Here is a 19,479-nt window from a genome sequence, read left to right as displayed (position 1 = left end):
TACACTCTGGTGTAAGACTGACTGTAATTCATTTCATTTTTATGGAAGCCATCTGCGAGTCTAGTGAAAGTACACTGTATGCAACTACACTTTGATATCAAGAAGAAGTTTGTGCTTCACATGTTGTGCACTGAAACAACAATCTCAATAAACTTCTCCTTGGCTTTGTTTCATAGCAAATGTTCCATCCAGTAAGTCATACAATTGCAGCTTCCACAGAGAAACAACACTGTTCAAATCTTGTGTGGTAACTGGCAAGAATAGCAACATTTCACTTCAAGATGCTTTCAGTGCTTTATGAGAAGAGGATTTGTATCCCAAATAACAAAGACTGAAACTTCCCATACTGTATTAGTTCTGTTTATCATCTCTTTGACTTACCTATGCAGCATGACCTCTAACCCTTCACATTCACTCATCACTGAGGCCAGTTTGTACACTTCTTCCTCATTGGTGTCCACATCTGTAAAGGGGAAACAGTGGAGTGTTACTAGATTTCTATGCAGTGGCAGTCCTCTTTGAATGGTGCTGGGCATAAACCAGAATTACTGACAAAGACTGCACATTTCAAATTCATGGTTCAGTCACAAATACATACTTTGTAAATAAATTCTTTATTGTACTGAAAAAATAGTACCCCCAAACTATATTTTGTACATCATACTTTGAAACAATGCTATGTTAATTGTGTACAACCTCTTAGAACTCGAAGCTTTCTTTGAAATGAAATATCTTTACATTCCAAACATTAAAGCACCAGATTCATATATCAATTTTCTTATCTGCATGTACACAGATTACATCAGAATTGCCAGTATTACAGAAAAGAACTACAGTAAAAACGCAGTGAATTGCAATGACACTTCAAGCCTGATTTGATCCCACTTGAATTAAACTTGATTAGATACATTTCTTATCAAATTGTCACATAACTTGACCTGCATCTTATTTCAAAATATCTGTTTGCCCTTAGCGACATGTGCTTCTATGAGTTACATTACCATTATTACTATTTCTATTTTTTTCACATCTGACAGAGTTCTTACTTAGCTAAAGAATAATTCAATTGGGAAGAAGTTGAAGGATGAAAAATGCCTATCCATCTCGCTAGAGTTTATGGTTAAACTGTTAACCTACCATTTGTGTTGTCCACAGACTCAATGAACTCTTCTGTGGCATCACCCAGCAAACCACGCATGCGATAGATGATTCTCATCGGCTCACCCTACAGAGGGAAGAAGATGGCTCGTAATTCAATTCAAACCAAGTAAAAAGATCTGAATTGTGAAACAATAAACCTCACATGTTTGATTACAAATGAGATTACGGGCTTTAAAACAAGGCCTTTTCTTCTATCCCCCTTGGGGATGGGAAAAAAAAACAAACATGTTGGGCAATACATTTGTGAGTTGACAAGACTTTTCCCTGCCCTACATTGTGCATTTCATGGATGCAAATTAATTCATTCACAGTTCCAATACACTTTGCTAGTCTGAAAAGTCGAACATGCACGAGATATCATAGATTCCATTCATGAAAAGTTGCATTACAGCAGAACAACTTCAACGGTCACTTTATCAAACCAAAAATTACACTCTTAGATATAAAACTGAGCAACAAGTATATGAGATACACACCTCATTCTCAGGGCACCAAATCTTCTTGTAGACATCCTTGACTGGTAGGTCCAGACTGATGATCTTACTGTTCACCAACAGCTGGAGATAGAATGTGACAGTTGGACTTTGGTATAACTTCACAAAGACAAACAAACTGGGACATCACTACAAAAGAATATTGGCAGAAACTGTTTTGCAGTTGTTATTACTGGTATTCATCATGACCATTCATCTCTCACAAAATGTTGAGATTCTAAACATGTTCAAGATGAATGTCATTTATAAGAAAAAAAGCTCTGTGCAATAATATCCACAATATTTTCACAACCCATATGATTTTACTTTCATTCTTGATGGAATCATGATGATACACAAGTATTTCTCATAATCAAGGTTTCTCTTTATTGCCTGTAGCATACTAGGCAAGTAGACAGACAAATTAACAAGCATATCATAGGCAATTACAAATTATGAGGCTACACTTGGCTACCAAAATCAAAGATTCATATGAACCTCACCTCCATTCCTGTATCATCTTCCAAAAGTGCTATCAGTTCACAATCTGCAGGATACATTTAGGGGAGTAAAAAGATCATCATCATGCTGAAACTTGTAGTAGCTTTGAATACACTGTGATATAATATATACATTTTAAACACTCGTAACATTTCAACACTGTAAACACTCCAGACACACAATTTTAACCACTTATTAGCAAAATTCACAAGAACATTTACTTCTTTCTCTAAATAGAAGACAAATACTCCTGAGCAGGATTCTATTGCTTACATCCCACATCTCATTTCTGTCTTCCAAACAATCTCACATACTTTGTGCAAAGTTCGCATTTAATATCAGAAAAGTGTGGCAAAACCTTTTAGCTGAAGCTGACTGTGTGTTTGACAGTGGTGCATGAAGAGAATATCTGAAGTTCCTTTTATTCCCTTTAAAAGCCAAAGGCCAAACACAGACATATGATCTCATCATAAAATCTCATCTATACTGTGGGTAACTGGGTGTGATTTTCTATCAAAGCCCAACGTGTCTACAATGTAAAAAGAAAGAAAGAAAAAAAAAAACCCACAAATCAAAATTTTTGAGAACCTCCACCAAAATTGGCCTTGAACATGACTTCCATCATATTGTCATCTTGAAGGCACCATTAGACATAAAACTCTGCACACTTTTCACTGAGAGTGACATTGCTTTGTTACAGAGAAAACAGTTCAATCTATGCTGCATTTACCAATGACAATTCTTACCTCGACAGATCTTATTCTTGACATCTCTCATAAGGGGCCCAAGATCTGGTTCATTAGCGCTGTATGGGTTACCCTGCATCCTGCCTTGAAGGAAATCTTCCTGTTGGGGATCCTTTTCTAGTGTCATGAAGAATTCGCCAACCTCATTCTCCTCCTGGTAGGATACAGAGGATGAAATCATCAGTATCATCTTAACCATCACCATCATCATACCATGACCATCATCATCACCACCATCATCATCATCATCATCAGTATCATTATCCTCCTCCTCCTCCTCCTCCTTATTATCATCACCATCACCATCATCACCATCACCACCATCACCACCATCACCATCATCATCATCATCATCATCATCATCGTCATCATCACCATCACCATCATCACCATCACCACCATCACCATCATCATCATCATCGTCATCATCATCGTCATCATCACCATCACCATCATCACCATCACCACCATCACCACCATCACCACCATCATCATCATCATCACCATCACCATCACCACCATCATCACCATCATCATCACCATCACCACCATCATCACATCACAATCACCACCACCATCACCATCACCATCACCACCACCATCACCATCACCATCACCATCACCATCACCATCACCATCACCATCACCATCACCATCACCACCACCATCACCATCACCATCATCATCATCATCATCATCATCATCATCAATCAGCATTATCACCATCTGCCTATTTTCATCTATTTCCTGTGCATTGTTATATATATGACGTGACTTTGTCCATAAAAATCCTCACTCAAGGTTTCTGCACAGTGATTCTGATTTCATTCATAAAAATGTGTCAAAGTGGGAATTTAAAATTTAACAAATTGGAGGAACAAAGAGTGGGCACAATGACAAGCAACAAGAAAAGCAAAATTCTAACAAGGAAAAGTAGAAATTACGCGGTGCGTAATATATGTCCCCGCCGGAAGTAGCATTTTGTAGCAAAATGTGCAATATAGGTAAAAAATCAAGGTCAAAGGTCAAAGAAGTCAAAGGTCAAAATTCTGTGTAAAAGTTTTGAAGCCCTCACCTAGTGCCATCACATAAAGCAAACGGAATCAAAATCGGGTTAGAAATGGCGAAGGAGTAGCATTTTATAGCCAATGTACAATACAGGTCAAAAATCAAGGTCAAAGGTCAAAGAAGGCAAAGGTCAAAATTCTGTGTAAAGTTTCGAAGCCCTCACCTAGTGCCATCACATAAAGCAAACGGAATCAAAATCGGGTTAGAAACGGCGAAGGAGTAGCATTTTGTAGCCAATGTACAATACAGGTAAAAAATCAAGGTCAAAGGTCAAAGAAGGCAAAGGTCAAAATTCTGTGTAGAAGTTTTGAAGCCCTCACCTAGTGCCATCACATAAAGAAACGGAATCGAAATCGGGTTAGAAATGGCGAAGGAGTAGCATTTTGTAGCAAATTGTACAATATAGGTCAAAAATCAAGGTCAAAGGTCAAAGAAGGCAAAGGTCAAAATTCTGTGTAGGAGTTTTGAAGCCCTCACCTAGTGCCATCACATAAAGCAAACGGAATCGAAATCGGGTTAGAAATGGCGAAGGAGTAGCATGTTGTAGCAAAATGTACAATATAGGTCAAAAATCAAGGTCAAAGGTCAAAGAAGGCAAAGGTCAAAATTCTGTGTAGAAGTTTTGAAGCCCTCACCTAGTGCCATCACATAAAGCAAACTGAATCGAAATCGGGTTAGAAATGGCGAAGGAGTAGCATTTTGTAGCAAAATGTACAATATAGGTCAAAAATCAAGGTCAAAGGTCAAAGAAGTCAAAGGTCAAAATTCTGTGTAGAAGTTTTGAAGCCCTCACCTAGTGCCATCATATAAAGCAAACGGAATCAAAATCGGGTTAGAAATGGCGAAGGAGTAGCATTTTGTAGCAAAATGTACAATATAGGTCAAAGGTCAAGGTCAAAGGTCACGACTGAAATTCTGTGTAGAAGTTTTAAAGCTCCCATGTAGTGCTATCATATAAAGCAAACAGAATCAAAATTGGCTCATAAATGACAGAGAAGTAGCAAATTGAAGATTTTGATCACACACGGACGCACACACGGACGCACGGACGGACACACGGACGGACGCACGGACGGACGGACGGACACACGGACACACACACGTACGGAGCCCGTTTCATAGTCCCCTGCTCGAACTCGTTCGGCGGGGACAATTATTGTATCAGTGATTCAACAGACACAACACTTGTCTTGTTGTGGTGACTTACTGGGTAGATGATACTACACAGTCTCTCAAAGATGAAAACTGGGGTACGTAGGTCTTCCAGACCGTATCTCTTCACTGTGTCAACACACACTGCCATGAAAGCTCTCGTCTCGGACTCAGTGCCTACAAACACAAGGTGAGATACATCATTATGTTCAATGTTCAATATACAGCATCATGCTTATCATTAAAACTATTCATTAGACTATTGTTGTCCCAAGCTGTGAAAATGCTCTAAATAATTTATAAACTATTATTATTTGTAACAGACAAGGAAAATGTAACATAACATTTGTCATTACTTCGGGACCTTCTCTATTCTATTACATATTATCTCACTGATTACACCACTTAAAATTGAAGATTTATAAGCCTACACATAGCATAATTAAATAGTAAATGAATTTTGGACAACCTTGGACTGAATCTAGGCCAAGGATATCAAACTAAATAAAAAAAGAGCAAAAAAAAAAAACAACACAAACAAACAAACAAACAAACAAGAAGAAAAACATTATAGAGGGCACTGCTTTATCTCACCTGATGTCATCTCTTCTAAGAGCTCTAGGAGGGTCTGTTGTGTCTCGTCCACCAGCTTGGTGCGCTGAACCACAAGTTTCCTGAGGGCCAGGTAGCCGTGAAGCACAGGCCCAAGCAGCTTGGCCTTGTAGTGGCTCCTGATGGTGGCTACCTCCAGGAATGAAGCTAGCAGGTCTGACAGGACACAAAATCAAAATCACACAGGTTAATCTATTGTGTAGAGAAGATATAGGTATGGGGATAGAGGCTGACCGAAGTTCAATCACAAAGTTGACCTACATACAGCTTCCTGTGATGATCTTTGATGGTGTGACATGAAATAAATTGTAACTACAGGCATTTCTTCAGGGGCCCTTTACATCAAACACTACACACTCACAATGGACTTTACCCATATGGCCCACAAGTGAGATGATAAATGAAATAGGCCCTCAGTACTCCTGCCTAAAATTTTTCTACTCACTTTGAAAGATTCTGCAATCTCTACCCCTAAGGATGCTTCATGCTAAATCTGATCAGTGTATTGTGAAGAAAATGACACTTACACTTTTCCTACTGTCAACCCCATGCCCAAAGGCGAGTCAGTAAACTATCGATGGTATCTAATAATTCATTAAGTGTCATACTCTACCTGTGAGCATCTTGAGAGCATAACCCTGGGAAAGGTCAGAGGTCAAAGTGGTCTCCTCCAGATTGGACAGGACATCAATTTCCTGGAATTGAAGAAAAAAAAAATGACAGGTCATTCTTTCTTGATTACTAGTAAATCAAATTTTTCGGCTCCATTTTATGCTTTCATGATTGTCATTATCACATGACATTTTCCTGAATCTCTCTAATCTTCAATTACACAAGTTTTTGTTAAATGCATGTGCATTCATCAATACACATGTATGTTCCGACTTTGTTACATTGGGTAACTGGAATAAAACAGCTATATACCTGACAGACAAATTAAAGAACGTGCAAAAAGATACAAATCCATCATTCCCTGTGGAATTCATTGCTTAACTTTGCAGATCAAACCAGCTGCAGACTCTCACCTTGGCAATGAGGCTAGCCAGATGGGGCAGAAGCCCCTTGGCCGCAAGGTACAGCTTCCAGTGGTCAGCCTTGGTCAGGCGTTGGTACAGGGCCAGGAACTCTTGGGCACTCTCCCCACTGGGTCCAACCTGGTCCAGGTAGCTGGTCAAGAGATCTAGCATCTGCTGTCTGCGGCTTGACACCTGGACACAATTTGTTGTTCGTTTTGAAGAGGAGAAATAACACCGAGAGAATAAGCTTGGAAATACCAGGTAAAAAAAAAACACCAACAAACCAAATAACAAACAATACAAGGAAAAGTAGAAATTACGCGGTGCGTAAAATATGTCCCCGCCGGAAGTAGCATTTAGTAGCAAAATGTACAATATAGGTAAAAAGATCAAGGTCAAAGGTGAAAGAAGTCAAGGGTCAAAATTCTATGTAGAAGTTTTGAAGCCCTCACCTAGTGCCATCACATAAAGCAAACGGAATTGAAATCGGGTTACAAATGGCGAAGGAGTAGCATTTTGTAGCGAATGTACAATATAGGTAAAAAAATCAAGGTCAAAGGTCAAAGAAGTCAAAGGTCAAAATTCTGTGTAGAAGTTTTGAAGCCCTCACCTAGTGCCATCACATAAAGCAAACGGAATCGAAATCGGGTTAGAAATGGTGAAGGAGTAGCATTTGGTAGCAAAATGTACAATACAGGTCAAAAATCAAGGTCAAAGGTCAAAGAAGTCAAAGGTCAAAATTCTGTGTAGAAGTTTTGAAGCCCTCACCTAGTGCCATCACTTAAAGCAAACGGAATCGAAATTGGGTTACAAATGGCGAAGGAGTAGCATTTGGTAGCAAAAAAGTACAATATAGGTAAAAAATCAAGGTCAAAGGTCAAAGAAGTCAAAGGTCAAAATTCCGTGTAGAAGTTTTGAAGCCCTCACCTAGTGCCATCACATGAAGCAAACGGAATTGAAATCGGGTTACAAATGGCGAAGGAGTAGCATTTTGTAGCAAAAAAGTACAATATAGGTCAAAAATCAAGGTCAAAGGTCAAAGAAGTCAAAGGTCAAAATTCTGTGTAGAAGTTTTGAAGCCCTCACCTAGTGCCATCATATAAAGCAAACGGAATCGAAATCGGGTTACAAATGGCGAAGGAGTAGCATTTTGAAGCAAAATGTACAATATAGGTCAAAGGTCAAGGTCAAAGGTCACAACTGAAATTCTGTATAGAAGTTTCAAAGCTCCTATGTAGTGCTATCATATAAAGCAAACAGAATCAAAATCGGGTTAGAAATGGCGAAGGAGTAGCATTTTGAACATTTTGATCACACACGGACGCACGGACACACGGACGCACGGACGGACACACGGACGCACGGACGGACACACGGACACACACACGTACGGAGCCCGTTTCATAGTCCCCTGCTCGAACTCGTTCGGCGAGGACAAAAATCATTTTTCAACAAATACTGCTGTATCTGATTTTTTTCTACCATCATGTACAGCATATTTGCTATTCAGTAATAATTTATCTGATGAAGGTACGTAGTACCTCATATTGATATAATTGCAATGACCACTAATGCAACTACACTTTAATAATGAAGCTGACCTGCTCTTGATCAGGGATTAATACATCAATACAGTACATGCCACAGACATCACAAGTCCTTAATAACAGGGTGAAGAAAATTCTCCTGGTAAGTCAGTGAATGTGGGTGGTGAGATGAAAGAGTGAGAGGCAAACCAACCTGGCAGAGGCTCTCCACAATGTTGCAGGCCACCTGCCTGGCAGCCCGGGAGGAGGAAGAGAAGAGGACACGTCGCAGCCAGGTGCTCCCACCGAGGTGCAGGCTCTCTGGGGACTTCTTGGTTCCAGCCATCCACTTCCTGGCATACTTCTCCATCAGATAACGACCCCTGACCTCCTGGGAGGGGAGCTTCTTCTCACCAGTCTCTGGCTGGGTGGCTGCGAAACAAAACAGGAATTGGATGTAGACTGTGTTAGAAAATGTCTTGGGGTCAGAGTGGAGGCTGTCACTCATGCAATGAACTGTAAAACAAGAAATTTTTGTTAACATTAAATTTTCGCCAATTTCACAAGCAGCCAAGATTCGCCAAAGTAAAATGCATGTGGAAGTTTTTGTCAACACAATGCGCTAAATGTCAGTACAATGCTGTGCATTGTACAAGCTCTCATACTAGTTCTCATACTCATAAGCAAACAAGTAGTGTGCATCTAGTTTTTATCTTTCTTTTTTAACTACATGTACAATTTATATTTAGTAGTGCACATTCAGTTTTGTTGTTCTCATAATTTTTAATGGTCAGCAATTCACGAAAGTTTCATGCCACAAATGTTTCTGGTTTTACAATATCAAGTATTTGTAAGTGGCCTCTGTTTGGGTACATCACTTCACAACCATCCAGTCTAAAGATCTGAAGAAAGAAATCTAAAGAAATGTCAGTATGAAGCGCCATATAAATGCAATTATTATTATTATTATTATAAAGATGTCTCTTGTTCATACATGTATGTCAAACAAACCAACATCAAGAGGATCCTACACAGCACAACAGACAGCATAGTATGTGTTGTTTGAAAGTTTGCATGATAATGTAAATGAGACTGCAAAGACAGCATAATTTTCATCATCAAACCTAAGAACAACAACATACCACTAGATGGTTCTTGGTCTCACCCTCCTGGTATCTCATCTTACCTGAGATGTTGGATGGGACTCTAGTCCTCCACGTGGCATACCCCATGTCTCCTACTCCCATCCACTGAGAGGTGTTGATGTATACATCATTCCCTGCAGGTTTCATGGTGCTCAGCGTCTCAATGCTTTTGTCCTGCCATCAAATAGATAAACATTCAAGAGTGTAAGTTTGCTTCACAAGCTTCCAACACCCCTAACTTCACATGCCATTGGTGTGCTTGTCATATCTTGTTATCTGTGTAGAGATGATATCTGACTCAAGTACATTGTATAATTGGGACTTGCAGTCACTGTCCTTCATCAGAATTTTCAACATGGCAGCTTATGTTGTCTGAATAATTTGAAGATCGACTGAACTGTTACTTTTAGAAGTGCAACATGGAGTCAAAGGGTAGAAAAAAAGTTAAAACACAAGTTTTACAAGCTAGCTATGTTTACCTCTGGAGTGTAAGAGACAACATGTAAACATGATAGCTGCTTCTCCTGGGAGACCAGTCTGACACTTTACAGTCTCTGCTCTATTATCAATTATATATTTACTAGAAGAAACAAAAATCACTGGCTCTGAATTCATAAATGTGCCATACCTTGTTCTTCTTGCTGGTGGGCTGGGGTGGCTTGACAAGATGATGCAGGATGCGTAGGCATGGCAACGTGATGTTCTCCATGACGACAGGATTGCTTGTCTTCACTGCCATCAGGAACAGCTTCATTACTGCAATGCAGTGTGGGTCATAAATATAACAATCAGTTCACACCTAACTATTGAAATATAGGTAGACATAATTTACAATCCAAGTGAACATGCCTATACCCTACCTAAGCTTTTTTAACTTCTTCATTAGAGATGTGTAACTTCAGTAACTTTGGTATTTTTTTTCAACATTAAGAGTCATCTCTCCCTTAATCTGTACTATGACTTTAAGGGAAATAAGGCATCATTCTTCACAAGTGCATGATTCATGTCACATGATGATGCAGATTTTATCATGCATTATACTAAAATACAGATTTAAAAAGTTGTACTTGACAAAGATATCATAACTTATCTATTTTGTCACATAAGCATACACACATGAATGTTTGACATCAAATCTACAAACTAATCAAATGTTAACCTTTTTTTAATAAGTTCTGAAATGACAGTCTGGTAAGCTAGCAAGTTTTCATGATAAATCAACTTCACCCAATGAATCTAAAACAGTGAACCTGCTTGATCAGTGACAGCCAAATCAAAACTTCAGCTACACTGGACATGTAGCCTCTAGCCTACCACAAGGAGGGTCCCATTCCCCCCTACCCCACTTACCACACTTGAGTCGTTTCTCCCAGCATGAGTCATCCTTCTCAATGGTGTGAATAAGGAGAGCCATCTCATTGCGTACTGCTCCAGCCTGGAAAAATAACATGCAGTAACACATTGCAGTTAGACTAGATGAGCTAGAAACAATGATGAAGTCAATGATGAACTGCTGTATGCAAGAAACTCAAACTGGCATTTGAAATATTGCATTTGGTTTTGTTTCTGAAGCTGTAAACATTTACCTCTCTGACCTTCAGGTAATTTGGTGAAGACACGTAGTAAGTCATAAACATGAGTCACATATTGTACAGGTGCAAGTGGTACATTGCTTTACAAAAAACAACAACACAGAAAGTTGTATGGGTCTTTTCTCATTAATGTCTTCCTTTGACAGATGGGACAAGAGGGGGAAAAGAGATACTAAATAGATGGATATGTAGATGGATAGATATAAGGACAGATTAATGGATACATAAATATATAGATGGATAGATGAATAGATAGGTAACTAGATAGATAGGATAGACTGATAGATTAATATGTAAATAGACAGATGGATAGATAGGCACATAGATAGGAAGTTAGGTAGATAGACAGAAAGAGAAAGATAGAGAAGGAAAACATACAAAGAGTACATTGTATATCAGAAGAAGGGACTTTGCCACACTATTACTGCCTATACAGGACAGGTTTTTCTCTTACCAGATCTGGGTTGGAGCGGTGCCCCTGGAGGGCTGAGGCAATCCTAGCCATGAGGATGTCATTAAGGAGCTGAGTGGCTGAGGCATTGTCCCTGGTGAGGAGGAAGAGCAGCTGACGTACCTCAGTGCGGATCAGAGCTGAACCACGACGCATGTTATACTCCACCAACTCCTGGATCAGACCCTGGGAAACATCACACATGAAATGGAAATCTCATCATACCCATGCTCATCAATACTCGGTCTAACCATACTACTAGTAAAACACTGAAAAGCTGTTTTTTAATACCTCTGTAATGCTGCAGTTAGAGGCATTTGTTGAAATAAACTAAACTAGTAAAGTGAGGGCATAAGCAAAAGTGGAGAGATGAATCACTTGGTTTGAACTATACTGTCAACTAACAAAACAAAGATCTATTTCATTTCTGTCAGAAATTAGAGATACATCTTGTGGGTTTGAAAAGTACTCTTTTCAAAACATGGTGTAAAATACCTGAGTTTGATTAAGCTATGTTAATACACAGCAAAAGTCTCACACCCTCTCTATAATATGTTTCATCATATAAAATACTTCATGAAGTGTAATCAGCAACATACATGTAGTGTGCATTGATTATCACCAAAGTCTTGACATCTAGTAATATCATCCACATTAGCATTGATTTAACATCATTTGTCACAAATCATGTCATCGGCTTCTTAAATGGATTGCTTGAACACAACTTCCTGAAAGGAAAAATTTCTCCAGTTTCACACTGTAATCTGCTTAACTTTTTGACAAATTGCTCCAAAAAATGAAAAAATGCAATAAACTATTTCCAGCCATCATGATTGCTATGTCCATCCTTGACCTTCTACTGGAACAATTTGGAGACTGGAAACTTGCTTGGAAATCATATTTCATTTCCTTGATGTTATCAATGAATTTCCACCTGCTCAATATACCTATCTGTAACAAGTTCACATGCCATTACACCACAGTACTTACCTGATTGACGAGTATCTGTCTGGTTTCATGGTGAGTTGCCAGAGCTCTGAGAAGGGTCACACAGTGCTCAGTGGCTGCTGCTGCACAGCCATAGCAACGCCCCAGGCTAAACATATTCAGAGAAACAAAGAAGGTCGCACTAATTCACAGGGTCTTGTCTACCGAATGATCATCCCCCAATCAGAATTTATTACTTACACATCAAACAACTGCCACAACTCATATGTATCAATTACACACATTCCCAGTAGATCATTCCCAGACTTTAAGATTGACATAACATCATATCTATACAAATATGAAGACAGAGTTGTCATAAGTTGTAATTACATATCAATTATCATTTCTTTGTGTAAGGTAATTAATGCCCTTCGAAAGATATGACAAGATGTGATTTCACTCGACTTATTATCTAACCTTCAATCACCAATCATTGTATTTTGTTTCAGGTAAATGAAGGCTTCATAAATTAAGATGAATCCATGAAAAAAAAAAAAGGCATGAAACAAACCTGCGCTCTTGCTGACAGCTAGCCACTGCGACTGCCATGGAGCTGGACGTAGGGGTAGGGTGAGGGCTGGGGAGGGGTGACATGAGAGGGGTCATGCCAGAGTGGGGTCCAGCAGCCTTCATGGACGACTCATGCTGGCGTCTGTCATACTCCATGAGCTCCTTACGGCAGGCTAGCACTTTCTGTAATGAACAAAATAACAAATGTAAGGCAGAGGAGAATAGGTAGGAAATTAGAAACAAATAACAGGGAGCTTTCCATACATTCAACAATAAACAAATCCTTCTTTCATCAAATGTGACAACATTTTTATTTCCTTTATCTGATTCCTCATCAAAGTTCCTACAATGTAAACAAGAGGTAGTAGTCCTTGTATCTAAACTTTCCCCAAAATGAAAACGGCATCTATAAAGTTTCTAGTCAAACTGCAAATTATAAAATTATTTCCTAGGACCCTGTTCATACAAATTAATTCAAATAAATGAGAGCTTAAATCTCACAAAATCTGGGAAAATGGTCTCTTTAATCTGGTAAGCTCTTCACAGGTTAGGTGCAATCCATACAAAAATGAGATATTGCATGTGATAGAACTGATGTATTTGGGCACAAGAAGTCATAAGTCTTCACATAACCACCTGTCTTTCCCATAAGATGAATATTTGCCATCTTCAAGTGGCTTTTCTACGACTTAATGGTGAATCTACCTGTATGATCTTGCTAAGCTCTTCAAAATTCCCCTTGCAGTCTCCACAGTAGCGCTGTGCTAGGAGCTGGATGACCCGATTGACCGTGGCCACACTGGAGCTCCCTGATGGGGCAGAGGAGGTCCCTCCTCCTGAGAGATCCTGGTGGAAAGACATGAAACACGACGATGCCTTATACACTGTACATCTTGCTCTCAAACAAGTGATGGTAGAGTGTGGCATAAGCAGAAGAGAGGGGACAAATTCTACAGTTCTACAGTATGTAGAGCTTGGTGAGGGACTAGTACACACATATCATTGAATCTTTCGTGACTTCCTCTGCCAGCACGCCATGTTGATTGTGGTGTGCACTATCAATATGATGCCGCAGTCAGTTAATGGATGAATTTATCCCTGTCTTTGGTATTATCTAGAAAATAATTATGATTTTGTCTGCATCACTATAGATGAATTGTGCATCGCAGAATATATATGAGAAGTAGGCAGAGTTCAGTGATGGGTTAACCATAATCATTTTGAAACCATTTTTAACAAAGGACCTATTTTATGTGAATTATCTTAATTTTGTCACTTTATGTATTCCACCATGATGCCATACTTAGCAGTGCTCTAAATGATATACAGATCCAATGTGTTGCATTACTGCTATATGTTGTTTGCTTGCTATAGACATTTGAGATAAGATATGTTAAAAAACTACTCTGGCAAAGAAGTAAATAGCTCATACAAACTTTTGGGTATGTTATTGGTATATGTCTTCACCAAAAACAGCTTTAAAAAATTGTTACAAACAAGAGCAACTATGGACAAGACAGTCAAAGCATCCTACAACAGGCAGTAGGGTGGGCAAGCCTACCGATGACTTGTCTCCGCCAGCTTCATGGACCTTCATGAGTAGAGCCTCAAGTTGTGGGCGGTGGGACACCAGCTGACGGTACACTCGGTCTGCTCTCTCTAAGAGGGAGTTGATGCTGGTTGTTGCCTGCACAGAACAAGGAGTAAGTCAAGAATTTGTTCAACAGTGACAGTGTCAAAATATTTAGATGTAATCATGTGACAATTGGTACCACTCACAGATGTACTGTATGCCCTTAATATTTTGCTAGGTTTTTATTTTTACGAATTTTGCAAGTCTGGTGCTATTCACAAATTTTAAAACACATGAAAATTGTAACTGTGATCCCAACATGAATGTGACGAGCACGCATACATTTCACCATTCAGTGCTGTACTACACAATCACAAATTTAACCACTCGCGAAACTGTCACTAAGTCCAAATTCACAAAAACAAAATTAAATTGCTAGATATATGGCGTAAACAGTAAACACAAAACTATAACCGGCAATCTCTGCTTCACACATAAAAGGATAACTTGGATTGCATTGGAACTTAGCAGGTGCATACAATGGGTACAATGGATTAGACAACTATCTATCAAAGACATACCTTCTTCCTGTCTTCCTCATTCTCAATGGGATCCACAGCGCAGCAGGCTCTGGCTGTCAGTGTGTAGTCAAACTTGGCATACTTGCAGAATCCACAGGAGTTGCAGAGGAACGGATCTTTCTCATCATAGTTGATGGCTCTGTCATGTCAAGGGAAATGAAATAAATCTTGTTTCAGCAAACATGCACCTGTCTGGACTTGCGACATTTTCCTTACACTTGTTGCTTTTAGAGGTGAGGTACATAAATTGGATTTTAATAGGTTCTATGTTACATGAACTCCTTTGCCTCGTGGTTCATTAAATGTCCAACAAATGAGCACCCAACATTTCTGTAGGGACAGGGTGTGAAGCCTATGTGATGATTAAGCAGCTCTTATTTGACCATTTGTCCGTATCTGACAGTAGAATCAAAATCAGTGACTCTCCTAGGCACAGTACAGAGCCACCCAGGTGGTTGTTTTGATTAACATGGGTTTATACCACTGCAATTTTCAGAATGATACCATTTCCAGTCTTTGTCAAACAGAAAGAACTTCTTTCCAAGCTTTCTGGGTTTTTCAAATTCTACTGATAAATGTCAACTGTTTCAAAACAATGATATGGAGAGTAACATGACAATGATCCCTCATTCCTTGTGAGCAAAAATAGCTGATAAAGATGTGACGCACATTCTACTGCCATCTCACCTGCACTTATGGCACTGGAACACATTTTCTCCACAGTTTCCACAGACCCCTGGGTTGGCAGGCACAGAGGCACTGCACCGGGGACACTGCAGAGTCTCAGCAGAGGCTGTCAAGTTGTCGTAGAAGTCTGCATACTCTATCATGATGTTAGCTGCCACGATCGGCAGGGGGAACTCCAGTTTGAGTTCGGTCTGTCCAGCCACCAACACACACTTCTTGGCCTTGTGCCAGATGGTTGGCCTAAAGGAAAAGGAATAGTTCATCTTTTACTAAATACCAAACTCCAACAATGCCCTGCCTCGACTGTCAACTTGGATGGGTAAGGCAGCAAGACTAGAAAATTCAAGCAAAGGGTAAAGTTAACTTCGCATATTCTACTCAACAAACAAAGCCGCCAAGACCGATCGATTAACCGCTAATTACTGCTAATCCCGCGACACAATGAAAAAGTTTCTCGTGCTTTTGTTCCTCTCATATACGGCTTGCATTCTATGTGGTGATCGACTATCGAGCGATGTTCCCAACTAGATTTGCTCGTACATTCTAAGTTTCTGTCATGGTTTTATGCGCAAAAGTCATGCCTTTACAGTAATGTAGCATTTGGTTATTCAAAAGATAAATGGAAAATAGGGTCGTCACACAATTTATATCGAAACAAAGCTTGGCATTCCTCTTTAACTCTGCCTACTATTATGCCCATCTTAACAGAAATTTGTAGAAGTTATACAAACTGGAAAAACAGAATTCTTCCTCAAAGCATGACTACCTTCATGTCTCAGAATAACGTGGCACACAGGGGGTTTCCACCATGGCACATAAAGAGTTAATCTATACAGTAGATGCACTACAAAAGAACGATTGTCATAAGTACTGCCATCACTCACTTGTTTTTCAGCTCCACCACAGAATGAACAGTGCGGTTATTGTAGTAGATGTTGATGGTGCGGACCATCTTGGTGCGTTTCAAGTCACTGATGCGCAGGGTAACCTTGGCAATGGTGTGGGTGCCCACTAGCTTTACGATCTGAGAATTAGCCGTGTTGCGGGAGTCCACTTTGAGAGCAGTCAGTTTCATGTTCTGTCAAGACACAAAAATTCAGATTGCTGGCATATACTTCCTTTTAAACAAATCTATATCATGAAATGCAATATACAACTTATACTTTTGACTGTTTCAGATTTATTCGAAACTTTCTACCAATAAAAAAAGTTGTTGATGAAACATCAAGGAGAATATTCTCTGTCTACAACCAGTGAAATTAAGTCTAACTGAACAATCCTGCCATATTTTTTCTGAGTAAAATTCCACTTCTGGATTGAAAGGAAATAATGCCTATCATTGTGCATGTGCAATAGAAATAATGAGTGAGGTATGTTTGAATTAGCTCATAGGAATGGAACATTATCAGAAAAAGCAAGGTGAAAGTCACATTAATGTCTTACAGTGAAGGGAACTTCTGGGTTGTTGCAGACCAGACAGGGTTCACTCTCCAGATAGAAGCCATCAAACTCAACCAGACCAGCCAACATGCTGAAAACAAAGAATACACATCACAGTAATGTTAATTTGACTAAAATGACTGAGAACTGCTTAGTAAGTATATTATATCACTTGACCACATGCCTGGAAGACTCCAAATATTTTCTCCTTTCATCAAATGAAAACTATCATTTGTGATTCTTCCATCTGAAATCAATTAGAGTATGCTTGGAAATGTCAGTGGAAATACAAGTACCAGTACTACACTGGAAAAACAAACACACGTAAATCAAGACGGTAATATTGCCACTGCCTGGAAACAGGTCAAAGTAACATTGGTTTAGATATTAATTACATGTACATTATATATGGCATACAATGCAACATCTTAAACTTGAGATCTTTTGTCTGACTACTGCACAAACATTTCTGCCAAGGTACTTTGTCATTGTGATTCTGATGGCTTACATATCATCAGCTTGTGCTTACTTGTAGATGTTGGAGTTGGGGTGGTTGGCCAGACACAAATTCTGAGTTTTGAGCAGAGCAGCTGCCTTCTGGACGTACTGTAAGGACTATGGGGAAAACAGAAATAAAGACACACAAGTGAAGAATACTGCTGTAATCACTGCAACAAAAATCTGGAATTACTTTGAAACTTTATCAAATCTTAACCCACTGAGGACGGACTGATTTTGCTACAACACGCATCTTCTCATAGACACTTGCCTGAGTATACTCAGGACTCGTCCTCAATGGGTTAACGGTACTCATGTCACAATGCATACAAGACTGAAACATTAAAAAGAAAATTGATTGATTCAACAAATATTGTAAAAGCAGACAAATGAATATTGACCTAACACCAACATCATATATTTTACTTCATCGACTTTTCATATGAGGCTCAACCTCTCTACATAAATGAAGCAATAAGAGGATTTGAGATGATTCCTACCTTGCTCACACTGTAGGGAGCCTTGAGAGAGAAGTAGCCAAGCAGGTCAACAAACTGTGCAGCCTTACGACCATAGTTGGACAGTTCTGGCCACAGCTCCCACATGAGCTCCAAGAGTTCCTCCTGTTTGGTGGGAGGTGAGCTCCTGCTTCAGGAGAGAAGACAGGGATTGAATATTCAGTGTTAAAAATCAACCTGCAAGCCTTCTGACAAAGTCATCAGTATTTCGGCTGCTTTAATCTATCCATTCAATCCCCTTCATGTTGGCAAATATCATATAAATCTAATACTGGACCTTAAACATCATTGACAACAACGTCATCACCTTAACATACACATTTTATCATATTTTCATTATTATTATTATTAATACAACAAATTAGAGCACAAAGAATCGAAGTATGTGTAGTTCACTAAATAGTTGTTGATACTTCTATTTGTTTTAGTTTGATTGTTGTTCACACTTGTCAAGCATATCACATAAAAAGTTAACATGGCTGACAGTCAAGCACGTTTCAACAGGATAAAAGGTATGTCAGGATACAAGGAGACCTCCAAGAGGAAAATTGAACAGTTTAGACACACTAACAAATTCCCAAATAAATGTATAAAATCTTCTTTGTGAGGGTTAATGCAATCACAATCTGTTACCCCTTGGGTGTGCGGGTTTCCATCATGTGTCACTTCAAGAGTTAAAAGTAGGATTCCATGAGAATATGTGTAAAAAAATACCCATCATTAAACCTTAATTCACACACAAAAAAAAGAAGAATGTTACACACAAAATTAATACATAACTTTAGCCCTCTCTTATAAGCACAATGACATGTTGGACTCAAGATGAGCTAATTAGGACTGCGACCCTGGATGATGCCAGCATGACTTACTTGAAGATGTGTAGAAGGAAGCCATGAGCCTGCCAGCGGAGGGAGGTGTTGTTTGACTCCAAGAGGTGGATGCGAATGAATCGACGAAGGATGTCACGGCTGATGGATTTGTTGAGCTGATTCACCAGAGCCTGACACAAGGCCTCGTCATAGGCAGAGCTTGTCTCTGTAATAGATTACAGCATTCTCTCTCACATGAATATCAACAGCCCAAGATCACAGTTTAGATGAAGTCACACGACAGAAGTTTAAATGTAATCATATCAAGTATGGTTCATGATTTTTTTTTCTCTCTCTCACTTTATGCTGAAATGCACAACAAAACAAGAAAGTACAGGTTTGAGAAGCAAAATAACCTCTCCTGCAAAAT

General features: G+C 39.2%; 1 protein-coding gene across 1 annotated transcript in view; it reads right to left on the bottom strand.

Annotated features, from left to right (window-relative positions):
- The window catches only part of LOC140240742 (E3 ubiquitin-protein ligase UBR4-like), a 91,731-nt gene that overhangs the window by 14,216 nt on the left and 58,036 nt on the right, over positions 1–19,479 (bottom strand). Inside the window, exons 70-94 of the mRNA XM_072320508.1 lie at positions 19,110–19,275; positions 18,223–18,367; positions 17,754–17,839; positions 17,228–17,315; positions 16,669–16,862; positions 15,785–16,024; positions 15,098–15,236; positions 14,505–14,630; positions 13,649–13,789; positions 12,945–13,126; positions 12,434–12,539; positions 11,447–11,629; positions 10,751–10,835; positions 10,020–10,156; positions 9,442–9,571; positions 8,470–8,687; positions 6,739–6,921; positions 6,327–6,408; positions 5,696–5,869; positions 5,157–5,278; positions 2,882–3,035; positions 2,138–2,181; positions 1,638–1,718; positions 1,138–1,225; positions 382–463 (exon numbers count right to left, since the gene is read on the bottom strand). Coding sequence (XP_072176609.1) covers positions 382–463; positions 1,138–1,225; positions 1,638–1,718; positions 2,138–2,181; positions 2,882–3,035; positions 5,157–5,278; positions 5,696–5,869; positions 6,327–6,408; positions 6,739–6,921; positions 8,470–8,687; positions 9,442–9,571; positions 10,020–10,156; positions 10,751–10,835; positions 11,447–11,629; positions 12,434–12,539; positions 12,945–13,126; positions 13,649–13,789; positions 14,505–14,630; positions 15,098–15,236; positions 15,785–16,024; positions 16,669–16,862; positions 17,228–17,315; positions 17,754–17,839; positions 18,223–18,367; positions 19,110–19,275 — 3,376 coding nt within the window. The remainder of the gene's footprint in view (positions 1–381; positions 464–1,137; positions 1,226–1,637; positions 1,719–2,137; positions 2,182–2,881; positions 3,036–5,156; positions 5,279–5,695; positions 5,870–6,326; positions 6,409–6,738; positions 6,922–8,469; positions 8,688–9,441; positions 9,572–10,019; positions 10,157–10,750; positions 10,836–11,446; positions 11,630–12,433; positions 12,540–12,944; positions 13,127–13,648; positions 13,790–14,504; positions 14,631–15,097; positions 15,237–15,784; positions 16,025–16,668; positions 16,863–17,227; positions 17,316–17,753; positions 17,840–18,222; positions 18,368–19,109; positions 19,276–19,479) is intronic.

This window comes from Diadema setosum, chromosome 17 (genome assembly GCF_964275005.1).
Source record: "Diadema setosum chromosome 17, eeDiaSeto1, whole genome shotgun sequence".
Lineage (NCBI taxonomy): Eukaryota > Metazoa > Echinodermata > Echinoidea > Diadematoida > Diadematidae > Diadema > Diadema setosum.
This window is presented reverse-complemented; position numbering and strand designations above follow the sequence as displayed.